The following is a 19,008-nucleotide window of genomic DNA, read 5'->3' as shown; positions in this document are numbered from 1 at the left end:
GATCATAAATATAGTAATGTTCTAACTGAAAGAGCACTAGAGTGGTCCCCTGTCCCCAGTTCCTGTACTTCCCGCCCCATCATTTAAGCTCAAACTGTGTGAGGAGGCCTAGTAGGTTACACAGAACTGATCTTTTGTTACTCCATTCCAGGGGAGCAGATGGACCCTACTGGAAGTCAGTTGGATTCGGATTTCTCTCAGCAAGACACTCCTTGCCTGATAATTGAAGATTCTCAGCCTGAAAGCCAGGTTCTAGAAGATGATTCTGGTTCTCACTTCAGTGTGCTATCTCGACACCTCCCTAATTTACAGACACACAAAGAGAATCCTGTGTTGGTGAGTGATATCCTGTTGGAAATATTGAACAATTTTTTTGTTATTTTCCTAATCTAGACCAACCAGCCAACGTAAGTACATAGGAGGTCACTGTCTTTTGGATACAGTTAGTTGGGAAAATGAAATCAACTATGTTCACAAACACCTATGTCTCTTTCTGAATTATTTCATATATAATAGGGATATTATGTATGTATATTTTGTAGGATGTTGTGTCCAATCCTGAACAACCAACTGGAGAACAAGGAGACAGAAATAGTGGGTTCAATGAACATCTGAAGGAAAGCAAAGCTGCAGGTGAGGTGTTTAAAGCTATCAAACCGTTTCCTCAAGTGTGCACTTGTTAGAGCCAGGTGAATTTAAACATGTGGTTGTGAATGTGTGTAAGGAAGTCTAGCACAGTATCTGGTACATAGTACACACTGAAAAGGTTGGTTTTTTGTAATGCATGTGATTAGGTTTGCATAGTCTGCATTCCTGAATTTGTATTAAAATTTAGTAAAATGCCTTTTGTGCTAACATCCAATTGTATTTTTCAGACCCTATGGATTCTTCTCACCTGGACACATGTGGTTCCATCAGTCAGGTCATTGAACAGTTACCTCAGCCCAACAGGACAAGCAGGTAAATTAATGTGTGAAGGATTTTATTTAAATTTATAAATGGATCAGTTCTTTTGTCTCTACCTTTGTCTTATCCCAAGGATAAGGGATTAATCTTATTTTTTTTGAATTAGGGAGTGAGATTTGAAGTTTGTATTAGTATGGGTAGCTGGAATAACTTTTGTGCCGGTAATAACATTTTTTATACCTACATTATTCAAACTGTGATCTTTGTGCATGTGAAACAACATAAGCATTCCTCATTCTTAGCATAAATTGACTTATTGGTGGAAAAAAATATCAAACAGTATCAGGTATATTGTCAAAATTGGTAGGCATGCTTTCCACCAACCAAAGTACTTCACCAGTTTTAGTCCCATGTTTACTTCATACCCTAAACAGTACTCAGTTTTTACTTTGTGTTATCATTTGTCTATTTATTGAGTGTCTCTTCTATGTAGGCATTAGAGTGGATTTTTTTGTGTGTGTGTTTTGAGAGTTCTTTATATACTCTAGATATTAGTCCTTTGTAGGATATGTAATTTGCAAATATTTTTCTTCCATTTCTGCAGCTTATCTTTTCATCATCTTCAGAGGGTTTTCCACAGAGCAGGTTTTTAAAAAAAATTATTTATTGATTGGAGAGAGAACGAGGGTGAGAGAGACAGAGATTTCCTGTTCCACTTATTCACATGTTCATTGGTTGTTTTTTGTACGTGCCCTGACCAGAGATTGAACCTGCAGCTTTGGCATATTGGGATGATGCTCTAACCAACTGAGCTACCTGGCCAGCATTCACCGAACAGGTTTTTAATTTTAATGTGATCTGTTAAGTATTTTTAATGGGATAGTATGAATACATAATTTATTTTAAAAAGAGCTTATACTGAAAGGCAAAAGAGTGCTTTTCCATCCTTGGTCATTTTTCACAGAGGCAACCCTATTTAACTGTTTGTGTTTTTTCTTCTTTGGGAGGTTATCTTTCTATCTCTTAATACTATTGTAAAACTGAGTAATACTATTATACTGTCATTTTTTATTTTATCAGATTAAGACAATTGAGTTCCATAATCGAAGATGAGGATTTACTCACAACAGTACTCTCCCAGTTTTTGTGATAATTATTTTAATTCTTTTATTGGCTACTTCTATACGTCATATAATATATTTAAACCTTTGTTTTCTTCCATCAGCCTTAGACATTGGAGAAAAGTTTGATATTAGTACTATTTTTTGTCCATAATCAAGCTTCTTTGGATCCCTTTTAAATTTGTTATAAGTATTTTATTATGGAATAACTTTAGGTTTAAAATTTTTTTCAAGATAAAGCCTCTTTTGATTTACCCAATTGTTCTACAAATAGTTATTGAGTATTTTGTGTATGTCAAGCACTATTGAATTTTGGGGATGTAAAGTGATCATAAGAGATAAAAATCCTAGACTTTAATGTAGCTTACATTCTTGTTATGGGATATAGCAACACATGATAAATAAGTAAAAGATACAGTATGTTAGACATTCATAGGGCTGAAGAGAAAAATAAAACAGAAGAGGATAGGAAATGTCACAGGAGTTGAAAGTTTAGATAGAGTGATTTAGGGAATGCTTCACTGTTGTGACATGTGATTAAAAATCTTAAGTGAGTGATTGATCTCTGTTGTTATCTGGGACAAGTGCAATTCATGCATAGCAAACAGCAAGTGGAAAGGCCCTAAGGCATGAAGGTGCTTGGCATTTTTGAGCAGTGGCAAAGAGAAGTGGGAGAAGGAGTCTAAAGTAAAGGGGGGACTAGAATATATGAAGTCTTATGGGCACTGTGAGGAATTTGGCTGTTACTCTTAGTGAGATAGGAAGCCATATAAGGATTTTTAGCAGAGGATTAACATGATCTAACTTGGATTTTAGTAGGATCACTCTGGCTGCTGGATCAAGAATAGTCTGAAGGGTATATAAATTTTGTTTGTTGAGTATACCTCAGTAAAGCTGGGAAAATGAAATAAAAGAAGCTATTTAAATAAAATAATAGTAATAAAAAGAATAGACCGAAGGGGGAGCAAAGGCAGAGGCAGGAAGACCAACTAGGAGACTATTGAAATAATTTAGTCAAAATATGACAGTGGTGAGACAGAAATGAATGGAAGAGCAGTGAGATTCTAGGTTTTTGAAAACAGGTTCAAAGACATTGAATATGAGAGTAAAGGAGTAACAATGATCCTATGTTATTGGTTTGAGAAGTAGGAGAATGGAGTTGTTAATTGAGATGAACTGCAGGAGGGGGTCAGTTTTAAACAAATTAAAGTTGAGCTGTCCCTCCTTCCCTCCCTCCCTTCCCCCCTCCCCTTCCTCCCTTCTTAACTTGAGGACATTTTTTTTTCATTGATTTTCAGAGAGGGGGGAGAGAAACATCAGTGTAACTCAGACATTGATCAGTTGCCTCTTGTAGGCTCCCTGACCAGTGATTAAACCCGTAACCTAGCTAGGCATGTGCTCTGACTGGGAATTGAACCTGCAACTTTTCAGTGTACGGGATGACATTCCAACTTACTGGGCCACACCGGCCAGGGCAAGTTGCCTTTTCAGTTGCCAGTTGGAGGTAGTTGGCAATGTACAAGTCTGGAGCATGGGGGGAAGGTTTAACCTGGAGCTTTAAATTGCAGAGTCATAAATATATGGATAATATCCAGAGCCATGAATCTGAATATGATTGCTAAGGATGTGAGTATAGGTGGAGCAGAGAGGTCCAAAGACTCACTGGGTGTTATTAGCATTTAGAGGTCAGGGACATGAAGAAAAACCACTGAAAGAGACTGGTGAAGATCCAAGATGTGTGATTTGTGCTGGCTTTCATTTTCTGCTTTTTGTCATATTTGCTCTTGTAGTTTCTTTTCCTATATTTCTCAAGGTCATGAATGCATCTGGTCCTCCTAGTTGTATAGGTAATGTTCTATACTTGGCTTTTGAACAACATGAGTTTGAAATGTGTGCGTGTGTCCACTTATATGCAGAGGTTTTTGTTTTTTTTTAGTAAATGTAGTCAGTTTTTCCTATCCTGTGGATTCAACCAACTGCAGGTAGAAAACAGTATTTTCGATCCATGAGTGGAGATCCATGGATACCAAGGGCTAACTCTGTACATTATTCTGCATCATTTTATTTTTTATTTTAAGAATTTATTTTTTAGAGAGATGGGGAGGGAGATAGGAAGAGGGAGAGAGACATCGATCCATTGTGCTCACCTTCCCCCAACTGGGGACCTGGCCTGTGACCCAGGCATGCGCCCTGACTGGAATCAAACAGGCGGCCTCTTGGTTTGTGGGATGACACCCAATCCACTGAGCCACACCAGTCATAGCTATTTATTGATTTTAGAGAGAGAGGAAGAAACAGACAGAGGAATATCAATTTGTTGTTCCATTTATTTATGTGTGCATTGGTTGACCCTTTGTGCCCTGATCAAGGATTGAACCTGCAACTGGCATATAGGGATGAGGCTCCAACTAACTGAGCTACCCTTACATATAGGACCTTACTTTTGTTTATTATGTTTTTTGACCTGTGATATGATCTTTTAAAAAATACATAGGCGTCTTACCTGTATTTTATTCAGATACTCTGGTTCTATGTTTGTGTTCTAAGATTTTTTGCTATAGTATTTTTATGAACTGTTTGCTTTAATAGGTGTATTTTTTAACACCTTTCCTACACATCTCATGCACACATTCTTGTCACTTGTCAGTAATTCTCGAGTGCAAGATTTTTCTAGCCCTTCTCATATCTTTTCGGAGAAAGGTAAAATTCAAGTGTTTGTTCTTTTTCTTTAATAATTGTATTCCTTAAATTTTGTACACTGTCTTTTGAGTTGTTAACCTTTTTGATACTTGTCTTTAGAAAAGAAATACTATTGGGATGAGGTTTTTTACTTTTTCAAATTTGCTTAAGAGGTGGTTGGTGTGTGGGGAGTCAACAATAAAATTCAGAGTGTTTTGAACAAAGTGTCCCAACCTGTCTGTGAACATATGCTTGTGTCTTTCTGCTGTGTAGCGTTTTGGGACTGTCATTTGTGCCTGCTCCTCCTGAGGGGGAAGAGAATGAAGAAGAGGTAGAAGAGAAGGAGAAAGGAGAAAAGGAAGAAGATACACCAGATAATGCCACACACTCCCTTGGTGCCGAAGGTAGCTTTATGCCTTTTTCAGAATAGTAGATTGTTGCAAGTCCCTTTAATATGAGCATACAGATAGTACATTTCTTTTTATCAGGTTATAGATTTGTCATTAAATTGAGCGTAGTCATTAAGAAATGTGCTAGTAGTCTAAGATATCTCTACTAATTTGGTGTTCATAAATTAGTAGATCATATTGACTCTTCCTCCTAATCACTTGTTTGCAAACATGCATATCGTCTCTTCCTCCTATTGTAATGAAATATTTTTTGGAATATATGCTTTGTGGGGTTGGAAGTACGTTGAGTTGTTGAGTGTACAAGTTTATGTATATCTTCGGAAAGTAGACATAGTCTACCATGTTTGGTGCTTGTGAGGTTATATAATAGGCATTTTTTGCTTCATTACACATTTTTACCTTCCCTTTTAGTGCTTTATTCTTAATTTTATTTTGAAAGTTTTGGGGGCAGGGCTTTGATTTCAAGCACTTAACTTGACCTTGTTTTGCTAAGGGACAGTACCTTGCCTACTGCATGATATTGTGGGATGTTATTTAATTTCTTTGGGTTTTGTTCCTAGATCCTGCCTCATCACAGTTGGGCTTTGGGGTTCTGGAACTCTCCCAGAGCCAGGATGTTGAGGAACAAACTGTGCCATATGAAGTAGACAGAGCGCCTCTACAGTCAGCAACCACCAACCCCGGCTATCCTAGGCTATCTGGTGTGGATGCTAATATTGGTATGAAACATGTTTTCTGGCTTTTGGAGTTTTCCTTCCATGCTAGAGCTATTCTTCTTTCCTTGATAACATCTTACAGTTAATATAATCTACATTAATATAGGAAGGTTTCATAGTTGTCTGGCAAATACTTGTTAGTTGATGGCTTGCAGATTAAGGTTTTTTGTAAGTGGGTTATTATTTTCCTTTTTTGGAAAATACGTATTTTTTCAAATTGGATTTCTATTAAAACCTTTACCTTTACAAAAGCTTCTACTACTTTGGAAAATTAAATATCTCCTTTCTGTCTTCTTCTAAAACTTAAAGGAATTAAGCATGAAGAACAATCCAATGAAGATGGCTCCATGGCAGAACAACCTAGCGAGGAATCCCCTGTGGTGGCACAGCCCAGTAAGGACATACATACGGTGGAAGAGCAAAATCCACCAGTGGCAAGGTAACCCATCCCATGTTCCTGCTAGAAAGTATTTTTAGGTTTCTGCTGTAGGGTTGTACTCATTTCACCTGGCCAGGAGGAAACATTTTCAGAAATTGTTGATTTCAGCAACCAGCCTCCCATCCCCTGCCATTCTGAGCATATTTTTGGTCCAGTAGAAACATTGAATCACCTTTAGGCACATTACAAAGCCATTTCATTGCTGCTGTAACTATAAGCATGACTCCTTAATCTTTGATTGCTACTCTTCCTCTTTGATCTTTGTCCACAGAGGTACTGTCTTGCTGTGTGAGGTATTCTAGCCTCTCTAGTGTTGTAAGGAGTCACCCGGGTATTATATTTGAAAGTTGACTGTCTCTGTACTTGAGTGCCCAAATTCCTTTAGGTCTTCAGGTATCATGCGTTTGGTAGTTTATGATATAAATGTAGGGAGATACTATTTTCCTAAATCCTTGCTTGGTAGGAATTGGTCAGTATATCTCTGTTCTGCCTGTTGTGATTGTTGTCTCCAAAAGAGCATTGCCTCTGGTCGACAGCTGAAGTTTGGATATGGCAGAGGAAAAGTGAGATACTTCCAATTTGGGGTGGGATGACTAAGCATTCAGTATTACTTGTTACTTCTTTCTATAGAAACAGTGGGGAATGTGGTCCTGGAGTCCTGAATAAAGTTGGATACCAAGAGAAGTTCTCTTTCTAATGCAAAACATTCAGCTTAACCGGGGGTGGCTTTTTAGGCTTTTCTTTAGGAAGTTGCACACTAGCTAGTTTTGCTATCCTGTTTGCTCTCCGGAGTGGCAGGGTAGGTGAACTTCATAAATCTCTGGAAAGTGGGTTAGCATTGAATGTCTTCCATGTGTGAATAGTATGGGTGTGGAGTCTTGGTTTGGGCTTCGATTGAGTAGATTAAATGGAAAAAGGCCAGCCTAAGATAACGTGTGTGGCACTAGTATGGAGGTTAGTTCACACACAGGTCCTTTATTTGGAAGGTCATTGGTAGAACTGGCATTGTTGTGGTCTGGATCAGAATCCTTCATGCATGAATAGATAATAGCATATGTCACACAAATCCCTAAACCCCTCCTCAGTAATCTTGTGTAGCACAGCAGTGAGCAGGGTGGAAAGGAGGTACTGCTGTGTGAGAAACTGAGACAGGTTTTGAAATGGACCGAGGCTTTGTATCTTTATCTAGTATCTTACTTCATTATCAGTAAGTAGTTATATAGACTAGAGCTACTGAAAATTTGAAATTATTAAAATGAAAAGTTTCTCAGCTCAAAGATGAAAATATTTAACATAGCAACTTTTTCTTCTGGTGATGCGACTCTCCTAGGTCAGAACACTTGCCTCCTAGCCCCAAAGTATCTGTTACTGCTGTGGAAACAAAAGAACAAACACCTGCTCCAGAACTTCTGAAAGATGGACTACAGATTCAGAAGCCACCAGAGCCTGAGGCTTTGTCAACTCAGGAAGACTTGTTTGACCAGAGCAATAAAACAGGTATAAAGAGTAATTAGTTGTGGCCTTGGACAGGTACTCACTTGGGGAGAGTGTCATCCGATAAGCCAAGGTTTCAGGTTAGATCCCTGGTCAAGGCACATATAAGAATCAACCAATTAATACATATATTAATGTGGATTATGTATTAATCCAAATAAGTGATGCAACAAACTGATGCTTCTTTCTTTCCCTTCTCTCCCTCCCTTCTCTCTCTCAGATAAAAAATACAAAAAATAAAGAGTAACTAGTTGGTATATAGCTCCTCTTCTCCAAAGTTACAAACTTTTTATTTCTGTTTTGAGGCTACTGTTTAAGTTAGAAGGCAGTTTATGGTATGCAGACTTTGTTTTTTTAATTTTCATCTGAGGGTATATTTACTGAAAGAGAGAGAGACATCGATGTGAGAGAGAAACATCAATTAATTGCTTCCTGTGTGCACCTCAACAGGGGATTGAACCAGCAACCTACGTAATGTGTCTTTTTTAAAAAATATGTTTAATTGATTATGCCATTACAGTTGTCCTCTTCCCTCCTTCATTCCCCTCCACCCTGCACACCTCCTCACCCTAATCCCCCCCTTTAGTTCATGTCCATGTGTCACAAGTACTTTAGATTTTATATTTCTCATACTATTCTTGCCCTCCCCCTGTCTGTTTTCTGCCTACCGTCTATGCTACTTATTCTCTGTACTTTCTCCCCCCTTCTCCTCCTCCCACTTCCCTGTTGCTAACCCTCCATGTGATCTTCATTTCTATGGTTCTGCTCCTGATCTAGCTGTCTGCTTAGTTTGCTTTTGTTTTAGGTATGGTTGTTAATCACTGTGAGTTTGCTGTCCTTTCACTGTTCATCTTTTTTATCTTCTTTTTCTTAGATAAGTCCCTTTATATTTCATATAATAAGGGCTTGGTGAGGATGAACTCCTTGAACTTGATCTTATCTGAGAAGCATTTTATCTGTCCTTCCATTCTAAATGAAAGCTTTGCTGGATAGAGCAGTGTTGGATGTAGGTCTTTGGTTTTCATGACTTGGAATACTTCTTTCCAGCCCCTTCTTGCTTGCAAGGTCTCTCTTGAGAAATCAGCTGACAGTCTGATGGGCACTCCTTTGTAGGTGACTGTTCCCTTATCTCTTGCTGCTTCTAGGATTCTCTCCTTCATTTTAGTCTTGGCTAATGTAATAATGATGTGCCTTGGTGTGTTCTTCCTGGGGTCCATCTTCTTTGGAACTCTTAGAGCTTCCTGGACTTCCTGGAAGTCTATTTCCTTTGCCAGATTGGGGAAGTTCTCCTTTATTATTTGTTCAAATAAGTTTTCCACTTGTTGCTCTTCCTCTTCCCCTTCTGGTACCCCTATAATTCGGATGTTGGAGCGTTTAAAGATGTCCTGGAGGTTGCTAAGCCTCTCCTCATTTTTTCGAATTCTTATTTCTTCATTCTTTTCTGTTTGGTTGTTTCTTCCTTCTGGTCCACTCCATTGATTTTAGTCCCAGTTTCCTTCTCATCACTATTGGTTCCCTGTGCATTTTCCTTCATTTCACTTAGTTTAGCCTTCTTTTTTTCATCTAATTTATGACGAAAATCAACCAGTTCTGTGAGTATCCTGATCACCAGTGTTTTGAACTGTGCATCTGATAGGTTGGCTATCTATTTGTCTCTTAGAAGTATTGGCTCTGGGGCTTTGAGCTGTTCTGCTTGAGCCATAATGTTTTGGTCTGTTTGCACCTGTTACATATGAGGTGTGGAGCCTTAGGTGTTCACCAGGGTGGGGCAACCCAGTTGCTGGGTTTTGATCCAGTATGTGGGGGCAGGGTCAGAGAGGAGCAGGTGCATTTTTTCTGCTCTCTCTCGGATTTCTGTCCCCTCTGCCACTTCCCACAAGCAAGTTGGGCCCTTCTGGTGCTGGTTGCCGGTTGGGTGGGTTTGTGCACCCTCCAGAACCCTGTCGGTCTCTCCAATGAACTTTCTGTGAGCCTGGGAGCCTGTCTGGCACCTTGACCCCTGAAAGTTTTTCCAATTGGTGCTTTTCGGCTTTATTTTCTGGCACTGGGGCCCTGGATTGCACAGTTTGTCTCACTGCTCTCCCCTTTGCTTGGTTTATCTGCGTGCGAATGTTTGACCACAGTCAGCTAGCTCCCTTTTGCCCTCACTGGGTCTGCCTGTTGCCACCCCACGCCTGGGATCTGACAACTGCTGCCTGCGTGCCTGGATCATTCCGGCTGCTTTTTCCTGCCTCGACCCTGCTGTGCCAGCCGTCGACTCTGCCCCTTTTACTGGTCTGTATGAATGGCTCATTGTCGGACTTTGGTACAGTTCAATTTTCTCTCTGTTATGGTTGTGTTCTGGTTTTAAATCTTTGTTGTTCATAAACTTGGTTGTGTGAGGAGGTACAGTGTTTTCACCTATGCCTCCATCTTGACCGGAAGTCCTAGGTAATGTGTCTTGACTGGGCATTGAACCTGCAACCTTTTGGTGTATGGGATGATGCTCCAATCAGTTGAGCCATCTGGACTGGGCTGGTATACAGTCTTGTTTGGGATATGGAAGGAAAGTATGTTTCTAGCTGATTAATGAGAAGGGCTTTTTGGGAATGATTGCTATTTAATATTTTAACATAATTTTCTCTCTCTTTTGGGAATGGAGATATTGAGGAATAATAGCTAATATAGTAAATTGAATAATTATGGACAGACTAGCTGTTTCCGCCATTATAGGTCTCCAAATCTTTAATATAATTAAGTATAAGTTTTTCATATTCACCTGGCTTACAGTGAACTTACTCATCTGTTTGTTAGTTCATCTACCACAAATAGGAAGTTGTGGTTTAGCAGAAAGAACGTAAAACTTCAAAGACTAGAATCGTATTTTTTTCGCTTATTGTTAACCTTCACAGTCCCCCATTCTGTCACCTTACAGAGTTAAAAAGCTCCGGTAATAACTAGTGAAAATATCTTCAATGTTGATAGGTTCTGTGATTTTAAGTGAAACAGCATGTAACAAAACCAATTTTAGCATAGGCTAATTGATATAAACAAGAGTTAAGTTCATAGGACATCCCACCAATATAATAATGAAATAATGTTGAATGAAATGACATTATTGGAGGATCTCCTGTAATGTGTTGGTTGTAAGGAGGGAGGAAGAAAGGGTTCTGTTCCTTTACTAAACTGTGAATGTGTGTAAGACATTCATAGGGTCACTAAGAAATCTTTTTTGGTCCTCACTAAAACTATAAGGTATTTAAGAAATTCCTTCATACTTGGGATTAATGTAGCTGATCTTCCAACTATTGCTAAGAAGGGACCAAAGAAGACTCTTCATAATATAAATCAGTATTGGCTGTTCATATATCTTTTTACTAATGTGTTAGTATTTTTTGTCTCCTTTTTAATAGGCTCATGTTCTAATAATGAAAATTGCTGCATTCATGTCATAGCATTGATTTGACTTCCCCCATTTCTGTATTATGCCATGAGCTTACTTCACCTTAGGCAGACCTTGAAATAAAAGTCTTGCTTGCTGTTTTATAATAGAAGCTTCACCAGAAAGAAGAGTGGCCAAGCAGAGGTATCAGGATTCTAGCCTCTTCAAGCTTCAATCATGACAGAAAGGACCAAGGAGTTCTTTCTGTCAGTTCGTTATTATAGAAACCCATAATTTTGTTGGGAGGGGGAGAGTTAATGACACCCCCCCCATGATTTGTGTCAGCATGACATTCCATTAATTGTGCTACAGTTGGAAAACAGTTTCTGCCCTCTTGGAACATTGTTGGAAACGTGCCTATTACTCTTTGCAGTACAGAGTGTTTTTTTTCTTTTTTTCTTTTTTGACAACTCAGTAATGTCAATCTGAGAAGTAAATGCAACTAGATTTTTTTTTCAACAGCCTCTGATGGTTGCTGTACTCCTTCAAAGGAAGAAGGTGGCTGTTCTCTGGCTTCCACACCTGCCACCACTCTGCATCTCCTGCACCTCTCTGGTCAGAGGTCCCTTGTTCAGGAGAGCCTTTCCTCGTAAGTAAGCCTAAATTAGCTCTGCCAGGGAAATGTGCCTGAGGGTCTTAAGAATTTTGGCTTTAGAACTCTGGGCTTTGGAATTTTGGGGTAAGAACTTAGCAGAACTGTTGAAGGTAGGTAGCTCTGCTTTCCCATTCTGTGATTTTATAATAGTAGCCCAAAGGTTTCACCAGGGAAGAAGCTGCCCAGGTACTTAGAGATTGTTAGGTATCCAGAACAAGTATCCTGCTCTTGTTTGACTAGCAGTTCTTCCCATTTAACAGGGGTGGAGGATGAGTTATACTAGAGTTGACAGTAGTTGGATTTCTTTATCTCTGTGTTAGCACAAGGAGATTTGTTTTTTTAAATAAAATGTGCATGATCTTTGTAATAGGTAAAAATGGAGTAAATATTTTTCGTCTCAAATCTGCAGATGAGTTATTTTTTAGTACTTTCTCATCTGCTTTTCAGTCATGTCCTTGTGTCTGATCATTTACTTTCTCTTATAGTCATATGGCCTAATTTTGGGTATGTCTACTGTGAGAAGTAGTTATTACCGTATTATTCATGGCTCTTCCACCTGCCTCAGGTAGTTTTTTGAGAGAAATGCAAGTAAATATTTGTCTGGATGGCTTAGATATTTTTGTCATTAAAATGTAAGTAACAAATGCAAAACTGTAGCTGTAGTCAAATAATCTGTGATTTTCTCTTTATATAAAGGAATTCCTCAGATCTTGTTGCTCCTTCCCCTGATGCTTTCCGATCTACCCCATTTATTGTTCCTAGCAGTCCCACAGAGCAAGAAGGAAGAAAAGGTGAGTTTTCTTTTTTTTTTTTTTTTTTTATTTAGAGGGGAAGGGAGGGAGAGGGGGGTTTCTGATCTGTCTGTTGATCTTCGATTAGAAGAAGAGCAGTACTTCTGCCTTGTGTAATTTACTGTTTCCTTTATATGTTATTACACTGTGACCTCAACTGTTCCATAAGACTCGTGTCTGTCTTACCTACCTTTAGGGATGTGGCCTAGTGTAAAGTGCTCTCCTCAGTTCTTAGCTTTTCTTGCACCGATTCTTTTGAGATTTTTGTATTGTTGACTTTGTAAAAAGATCTGTAAGGGAAAAATTTTTAGGTTTTTAAAGTTAAACTACTTAGTATAATGAAGAACGGGGTTTATTACTAATGGCCAGTTGTTTCCAGCAACACGTTCACATGTTATTGGTGAGAGGGAACCAAAAATTGTTTCTTCTGTTTTTTATAGGTTATTTTTACTATTATCAAAGGAATTTTTGTCAAAGAGTGTCTAGGAGCAGATGGTAGAAACTTTGACTTCATTCACTTCCTCCTTTTAGGACCTAGTTTATTCATAGGAAAGTTTTCCTTTTTATTTGAGTTATCTCATTATCTCAACTTCTTTTGCTCAGTCCTAGTCTCCTATCCAGTCATTCAAGATATTCCTAAATTTCTGCAAAGTCTTCCCAATAAATTCCATGATTTTTCTCCCTTTCACACTAATAGTGGTACAAGAGCTAATGTTTATTGAATACTTAGTGTATGCCAAACACTCTTCTTTTTTGGTTCTAGGTGCTTCTTTTTGGCTTTTATCATGAAATCTTTACAACAATTTTAAGAAGTAGGTGTTACTTTCCCATTTTATAGGCGACGAAATGGTGGCACAGAGAGATCTCACGACTAATAAGTAATAGAGGCAGGATTTGAACTCAGGCAGCTGCCTCCACAGCTGTCACGTGTATGCCTCCTCTGATATTCTACTGTCTCTCCTGTTAAGTGATATAAATATAGAAATATATTTAACTGTTTTTCAGGTGTAATTTACCCATGGCAGAATTTAATTTTAGACTTTCTTCTGCCACAAACTTTGTGTCTGGTTGTTTTCTCTTGAAATCAGTTGTAGGTTTCCAAATGGACTAATACAGTATTCTAAGCATAACATGGTAAGTGATATCTTCACTAAAATAATAAAAGTGCATCTCTTCTACAAAAACTCCTGTTAATGTAAGTTATATTTGATTTATATTTAGAACCATTTCTTCTATCTGTAATGTGAATATATAAAAATAACTATATTGAAAATGCTTTCTCCCTGACAGTAAATGTAATTAATACAGGCATACCTCAGAGATACTACAGGTTCACTTCTAGCCCATTGTAGTAAAGTGAATATTGCAGTAAAATATTGTAATAAAGTGAGTTGTAGTCTTTTTGTTGGTTGAGGGTGTGCCTTCAATTTGTAAAATTGAAACCTCTGTGAAGCGCAGTGAAGCAAAGTGTAATAAAAGGAAGTATGCCTGTATTCATTGTAGAAAGTTTGGAAAGCATATAGGAAAGTAAGGAGAAGAAAATAAAAATCACTTATGATACCACAATTCAGATATAACTATAATTAGTATTTGGATATATTTCTTTTCAGAGTTATTTTTTTAAAGATGTTATTTATTTTTAGACAGAGGAGAAGGGAGGGAGAAAGAGAAGGAGAGAAACATCAATGTGTCGTTGTCTCTTGTTCACCCCTCTACTGACAACCAGGCCTGCAACCCAGGCATGTGCCCTGACTGGGAATTGAACTGGGGACCCTTTGGTTCACAGGCCCATGCTCAATCCATGGAGCTACACCAGCCGGGGCCCCTTTCAGAATATTTTCTATGCATAAATATAAAGAGGTATCTTTACATACTTGGGATCATTTTATGTATATGATTCAGAGTACTTTGGTTTTCAAATAATCTATTAAATTTTCCCTTGTCAGTTGTATTTTAGATTGAATGTATTTGCTTATTACACACAATATTTTCTGAATATTTGTGTATAATTATTTGTAGGAGTATGTACACTTTTTGTATTTTTGTTTTTTTGCTAAGATTATTAATCTGAAGCCTTTTCATTTGTAGTGCTTAGAACAATAAGCCCTTCATAAGTGCTTTGTCATGGTAAGAAAGATCAGGGCAGAGGAGGTTTGTGAGAGTGGTCTAGAGCAGTGATTTTTCAGCCTTTTTCATCTCGTGGGACGCATAACTAATCAGTAAAGTTTTGTGACACATCCCAAAATATTTTTTTTGCTCATCTGACCAAAAATAGCTATAATTTTGATTGAATTACCTACCCTTTTCGCTCCAAAGTGACTTTCTAAAATAACAGGTGCCTCCACTTGTGTATAAGGATTTCTGTTTCCATGAATTAACTAATAAGGTGCAACCTTATTATGCAGCATGACCAATAAAATGCAACTCTATTATATGACCTATACATTTATGGTTCAAGACAGGGCATTCACATTGGATGGCTATTGTTGTGTTGGCTGTTTTCATCTTTTTACTTGGCAGTCTAAGGGAAAAGAGGTCAGTGCCCCTGACTAAATAGTCAGGTATTGCATGTTTGAAAAATTCTTGTGGCGTACCTGTTGAAAATCACTGGTCCAGAGGAAGCCTGTTTGGGGTCAAGTTGTAAGACAGGGAAAAGGGTTGATGAATCAAATACCTAGTTAGCCAGGCTGGCTCTGAGGAAGATGCCGATGGCCTTCAGGTGGGTAATATACTGTGGAAAACAGGGTTTTGTGCATATTTCCCTCCTAAGCAATGTCTCAAGATTAGTGTCTTGTACTTAGTGTTTTGGTAAATCAGTGTTGATTGGTATTGGTAGATTTTTTTTCTTCTTTTTTTTTTTTTGTCCTGGCACCCATCTTTCTGCACCTAGCCATTGTTTGTGCAAATATAATGATTTCTTTTTTTTTTTTTTTTAATTTTATTTATCTTTAGAGGGGAAGGAGAGAAGGAGAGAAACATCAATGTATGGTTGCCTCTAGTGCATCCCCTGCAGGGAACTGGCCTGCAGGGAACCTGTCCGCAACCCAGGCATGTGCCCTGACTGGGAATCGAACTGCAATCCTCTGGTTCACAGGCCCGTGCTCAATCCACTGAGCTACACCAGCCAGGGCTCAAATATAATGATTTCATAAATGTGTATATACTTATGTAGAGTGGTGAATAAGTTCACTGGTCTGTGGCAGAATATATGATGGTTACATTAGGTGCCATTAATTTGGGCTTTCCTATGCAAATATGAAAAACTGAATCATAATCAGGAAAGAGTCTCAGAGGAGCTAAGTATTAACATTTCTTGGGGATGGGTGGTTATCCCCAGATGAACTCCATTTTAATCTGTAACTGACTATTTTGGGAGTCTGGAAGAAAGTAAGTATTACTAGACTTGTAGGACCTAGTTGATTAATCTGTCAACTTTTCTGAAAATTAGGTCAATGTTTTTTTAGGGATGGAAATTTCTGTAATGTAACTTTTATTACTGGTATTGGAACATGAGTAGTGTTGATGAGTGCTTATTTCTAAATTTGTTTTTACTACTTTAAACCAGATGAGCCAATGGACATGTCAGTGTTATCTGAAGGAAGAAGAGAGTCTCTTCAGAAGAAACTCAAAAGTGATGAATCATTGGAGACAGAAAACCTCCCTGTTCCCCCTGAGCCCACGATATCACCACAAGCCTCAACACCAGTGTCCCAGAGCACGCCAGTCTTCACTCCTGGGTCACTTCCTGTCCCATCCCAGCCAGAGTTTTCTCATGTGAGTGTTGTTGTAGAAAGATATTTTTTTCTCCTAACATTTTTAAAAGAGTAACCTTATTGAGGTATAACTTATAAACCATAAAACTCACCTATTTTAACTGTATAGTTTAGTGATGTTTTAATAAATTTACAGAGTTATGTAACTGTCATCACAACTAGTCTTAGAACATTTCCAGAGTCACCGGACAGCTTGGTGTTCTTTTTAATGTTTAAATCACATACTATGTCTTTAAAATTTTTGGAAATGTTACTGCAAAATTAAAAGGGGGCACTAATCATTTTTATACCTTAATACAATTACTTGTCATTTTTATCTTTCTACATGCCTACATTTTATAAAAATGAAGTTGTCCGTAATGAACATGTAACTTTCATTATTTGTAGTTAACATTGTCGTATTGATTTTTAAGTGTTATGTCATTTTTATATTATCCTTCTAAAACTTGCCTAATATTTCTTTGAGTGGATGTATCATAATTTAATTGTTCCTGTGCCGAGCTTATCAGGATGGTTTTTAGATTTCAAAGGAGAAGTTAGTTTTCTCCTAAAAGCAAGGAAAAACTGAAGTCTCATTTGTGTAATTTAATTTTTATTTACCTATTTTCAAAAAGATTTTATTATTTTTTTTAGAGAGAGGAGAAAGGAGGGAGAAAGAGAGGGAGAGAAACATCTGTGTGCAAGAGAATCATTGATTGGTTGCGTCTTGCACGTCCCCCAGCCAGAGGCTTGGCTCACCACCTAGACATGTGCTGTGATCAGGGATCACACTGGCAACCTTTCAGTTCTCAGGATGACACTGGGGACTCACTGGGCCACACTGCTCATTTGTATAATTTTAAATTTAAATATTTAAGAAGTGAAATTTAAGTTTTATTTATGGTGAATTGAAGGTCTTTAACTAAATCTAAGTGGCTATATTATATATTCTTTCTAAATGCCTGTTCTCATAAGATCTTAAGTGGGGGAATTATTTTAGTGTTATTGGGAGAATTTTCATGCCTTTCAGTTTATAGGTGTTGTTATGAAAGTTTATTTTAAAAAATGAATAGTGATTTACCATAAATTTAGTGAGGAAGAGACAGTAAGAAGAAATTGAATTGCTGTCTAGAGTTTTAAAATGTTTGTTTTGCTGAAAATTCTGTTTTATGAAAGTCATTAGGAGTGATTTGGCGGAGTGGTTAAGAACAGGACTCTAGAGCCAGAACTTGCTGGACTTAACTCCTGGCTCTGCCATTACTATCTTTGTGACCCATTGAAACTGAGCTTCATTTTCTTTATCAAATCAAATGGGGATATTGATATTACCTAACAGGGTAGTTGTGAAGGTTAAATGACTTAATATACTTTAATATATAAGGTGTCCAGGGTAGTGTCGCACGTGGAAAACACTCCGTAAGGGTTAGTCATTGCTGGCAGTGAAAGGGTAAAGGTAAGGTTACCTAATGATGAAGGGAATGGTCAACCATCAAATACCATTTTCTTTAACTTTTGTTTTTCTGTTACTGTTGTACATGAACATATATCGTTTGAAAGAATCATTAGGATTTAGGGATGAGCTACAGGCAATGATGCATAGCACTGAGAATTTTTCAGAAAAGGTAGCTGACATCAGAGACCAGGTACCAGATATTTATCAGTAACCAAACAAAGCTTTTAAGGAAATGAAGGTCTTAGCTGTGGTATCACTACCTGGGGAAATGATTCCTGGCCACAAAGGGAAAACTGACTTTTTTGAAGAATAAGACACTATTGAAGAAATTGCCCCATCTTCAACATTTACCAAAGTCCTTCAGAGGCAGATATAAAACTGGCATTGAAAATTTGAGACAAATGAGTGATGCTAAAGGTCCCCGGAACCTAAGATGACTCTAGTCAGATTTAAGATTCCTCTATTCCTTTAAAAAAAAATCTCTGAAGAGTACCTTTACAGTATAGTTTTAATGTTCTGGGTTTGATTTTACAGTAAGCATTTGTAAAAAAGCCAAAAAGGAGTCAGATAGTTTAAACACACTGTCTTCCCACCCTACTTAGAGACAACCACTTTCAATTATTTAGGCTTTTTCTTATTATTTACCTATGTAATTCTATATTTCATGATTATATTTCCATACATTTAGAATTTTTAAAAACTATTTCTCCTTGTCTCCAGTATAATGTTATAATTTTGTTTAAATCATTATTAACACTATTATTATAAACTATTCACAGCAGAGCCTGTGGAATATTGTGATTATTTTTCCATGTTTGCATAATTTCTTTTTTTCTCTGGAATTGATGATTATCTTTTAAAATTTATTTAGACTTCTATCTATCTACTTCTATATACTTCTCACTAAATTAACTCTAGGCTTTCTGCTAATTGTCAAAATCTCCTTTCAGGTTGTTCAGGGCCTCAGACTTTGTCGTTTTCGAAAAACCTCATTTGGAGCCTTCTAATTTCTGATCTGTATTATTGCCTTCTGTGACAGGTGCATAACTGTTGCCTTCCCTCCACTGTTGTCCTTACCTGTCTTTATATTGGATTCCTCTTGGGCTGTATGTCTTCTTGCATGGTTTTTCCCTTATTTGGATGGAGGACATTCTTTAGTAGCATGCTCTCTACTGTCATCTGTTATGTTATTTATGGTTTTTAGGCGTATTAGAATTGTTGGTTGGAGATA

The 19,008-nt window shown here is 37.7% G+C and overlaps 1 protein-coding gene across 2 annotated transcripts in view; it reads left to right on the top strand.

Annotated features, from left to right (window-relative positions):
* TP53BP1 (tumor protein p53 binding protein 1) overlaps positions 1–19,008 on the top strand; it is an 85,946-nt gene that overhangs the window by 548 nt on the left and 66,390 nt on the right. For both annotated transcript variants that reach the window (XM_037154931.2, XM_037154930.2), the window contains exons 2-11: positions 152–336; positions 543–633; positions 876–960; positions 4,980–5,110; positions 5,677–5,835; positions 6,142–6,271; positions 7,602–7,768; positions 11,649–11,775; positions 12,478–12,572; positions 16,138–16,346. In XM_037154931.2, the coding sequence (XP_037010826.2) occupies positions 152–336; positions 543–633; positions 876–960; positions 4,980–5,110; positions 5,677–5,835; positions 6,142–6,271; positions 7,602–7,768; positions 11,649–11,775; positions 12,478–12,572; positions 16,138–16,346 (1,379 nt within the window). The remainder of the gene's footprint in view (positions 1–151; positions 337–542; positions 634–875; positions 961–4,979; positions 5,111–5,676; positions 5,836–6,141; positions 6,272–7,601; positions 7,769–11,648; positions 11,776–12,477; positions 12,573–16,137; positions 16,347–19,008) is intronic.

Source organism: Artibeus jamaicensis, unplaced genomic scaffold, assembly GCF_021234435.1.
Source record: "Artibeus jamaicensis isolate MK-2021 breed Jamaican fruit bat unplaced genomic scaffold, CSHL_Jam_final contig_1132, whole genome shotgun sequence".
NCBI classification, from domain to species: Eukaryota; Metazoa; Chordata; class Mammalia; order Chiroptera; family Phyllostomidae; genus Artibeus; species Artibeus jamaicensis.
Note: the sequence above shows the minus strand (reverse complement) of the source record. Positions and strands in the feature narration are given on the sequence as shown.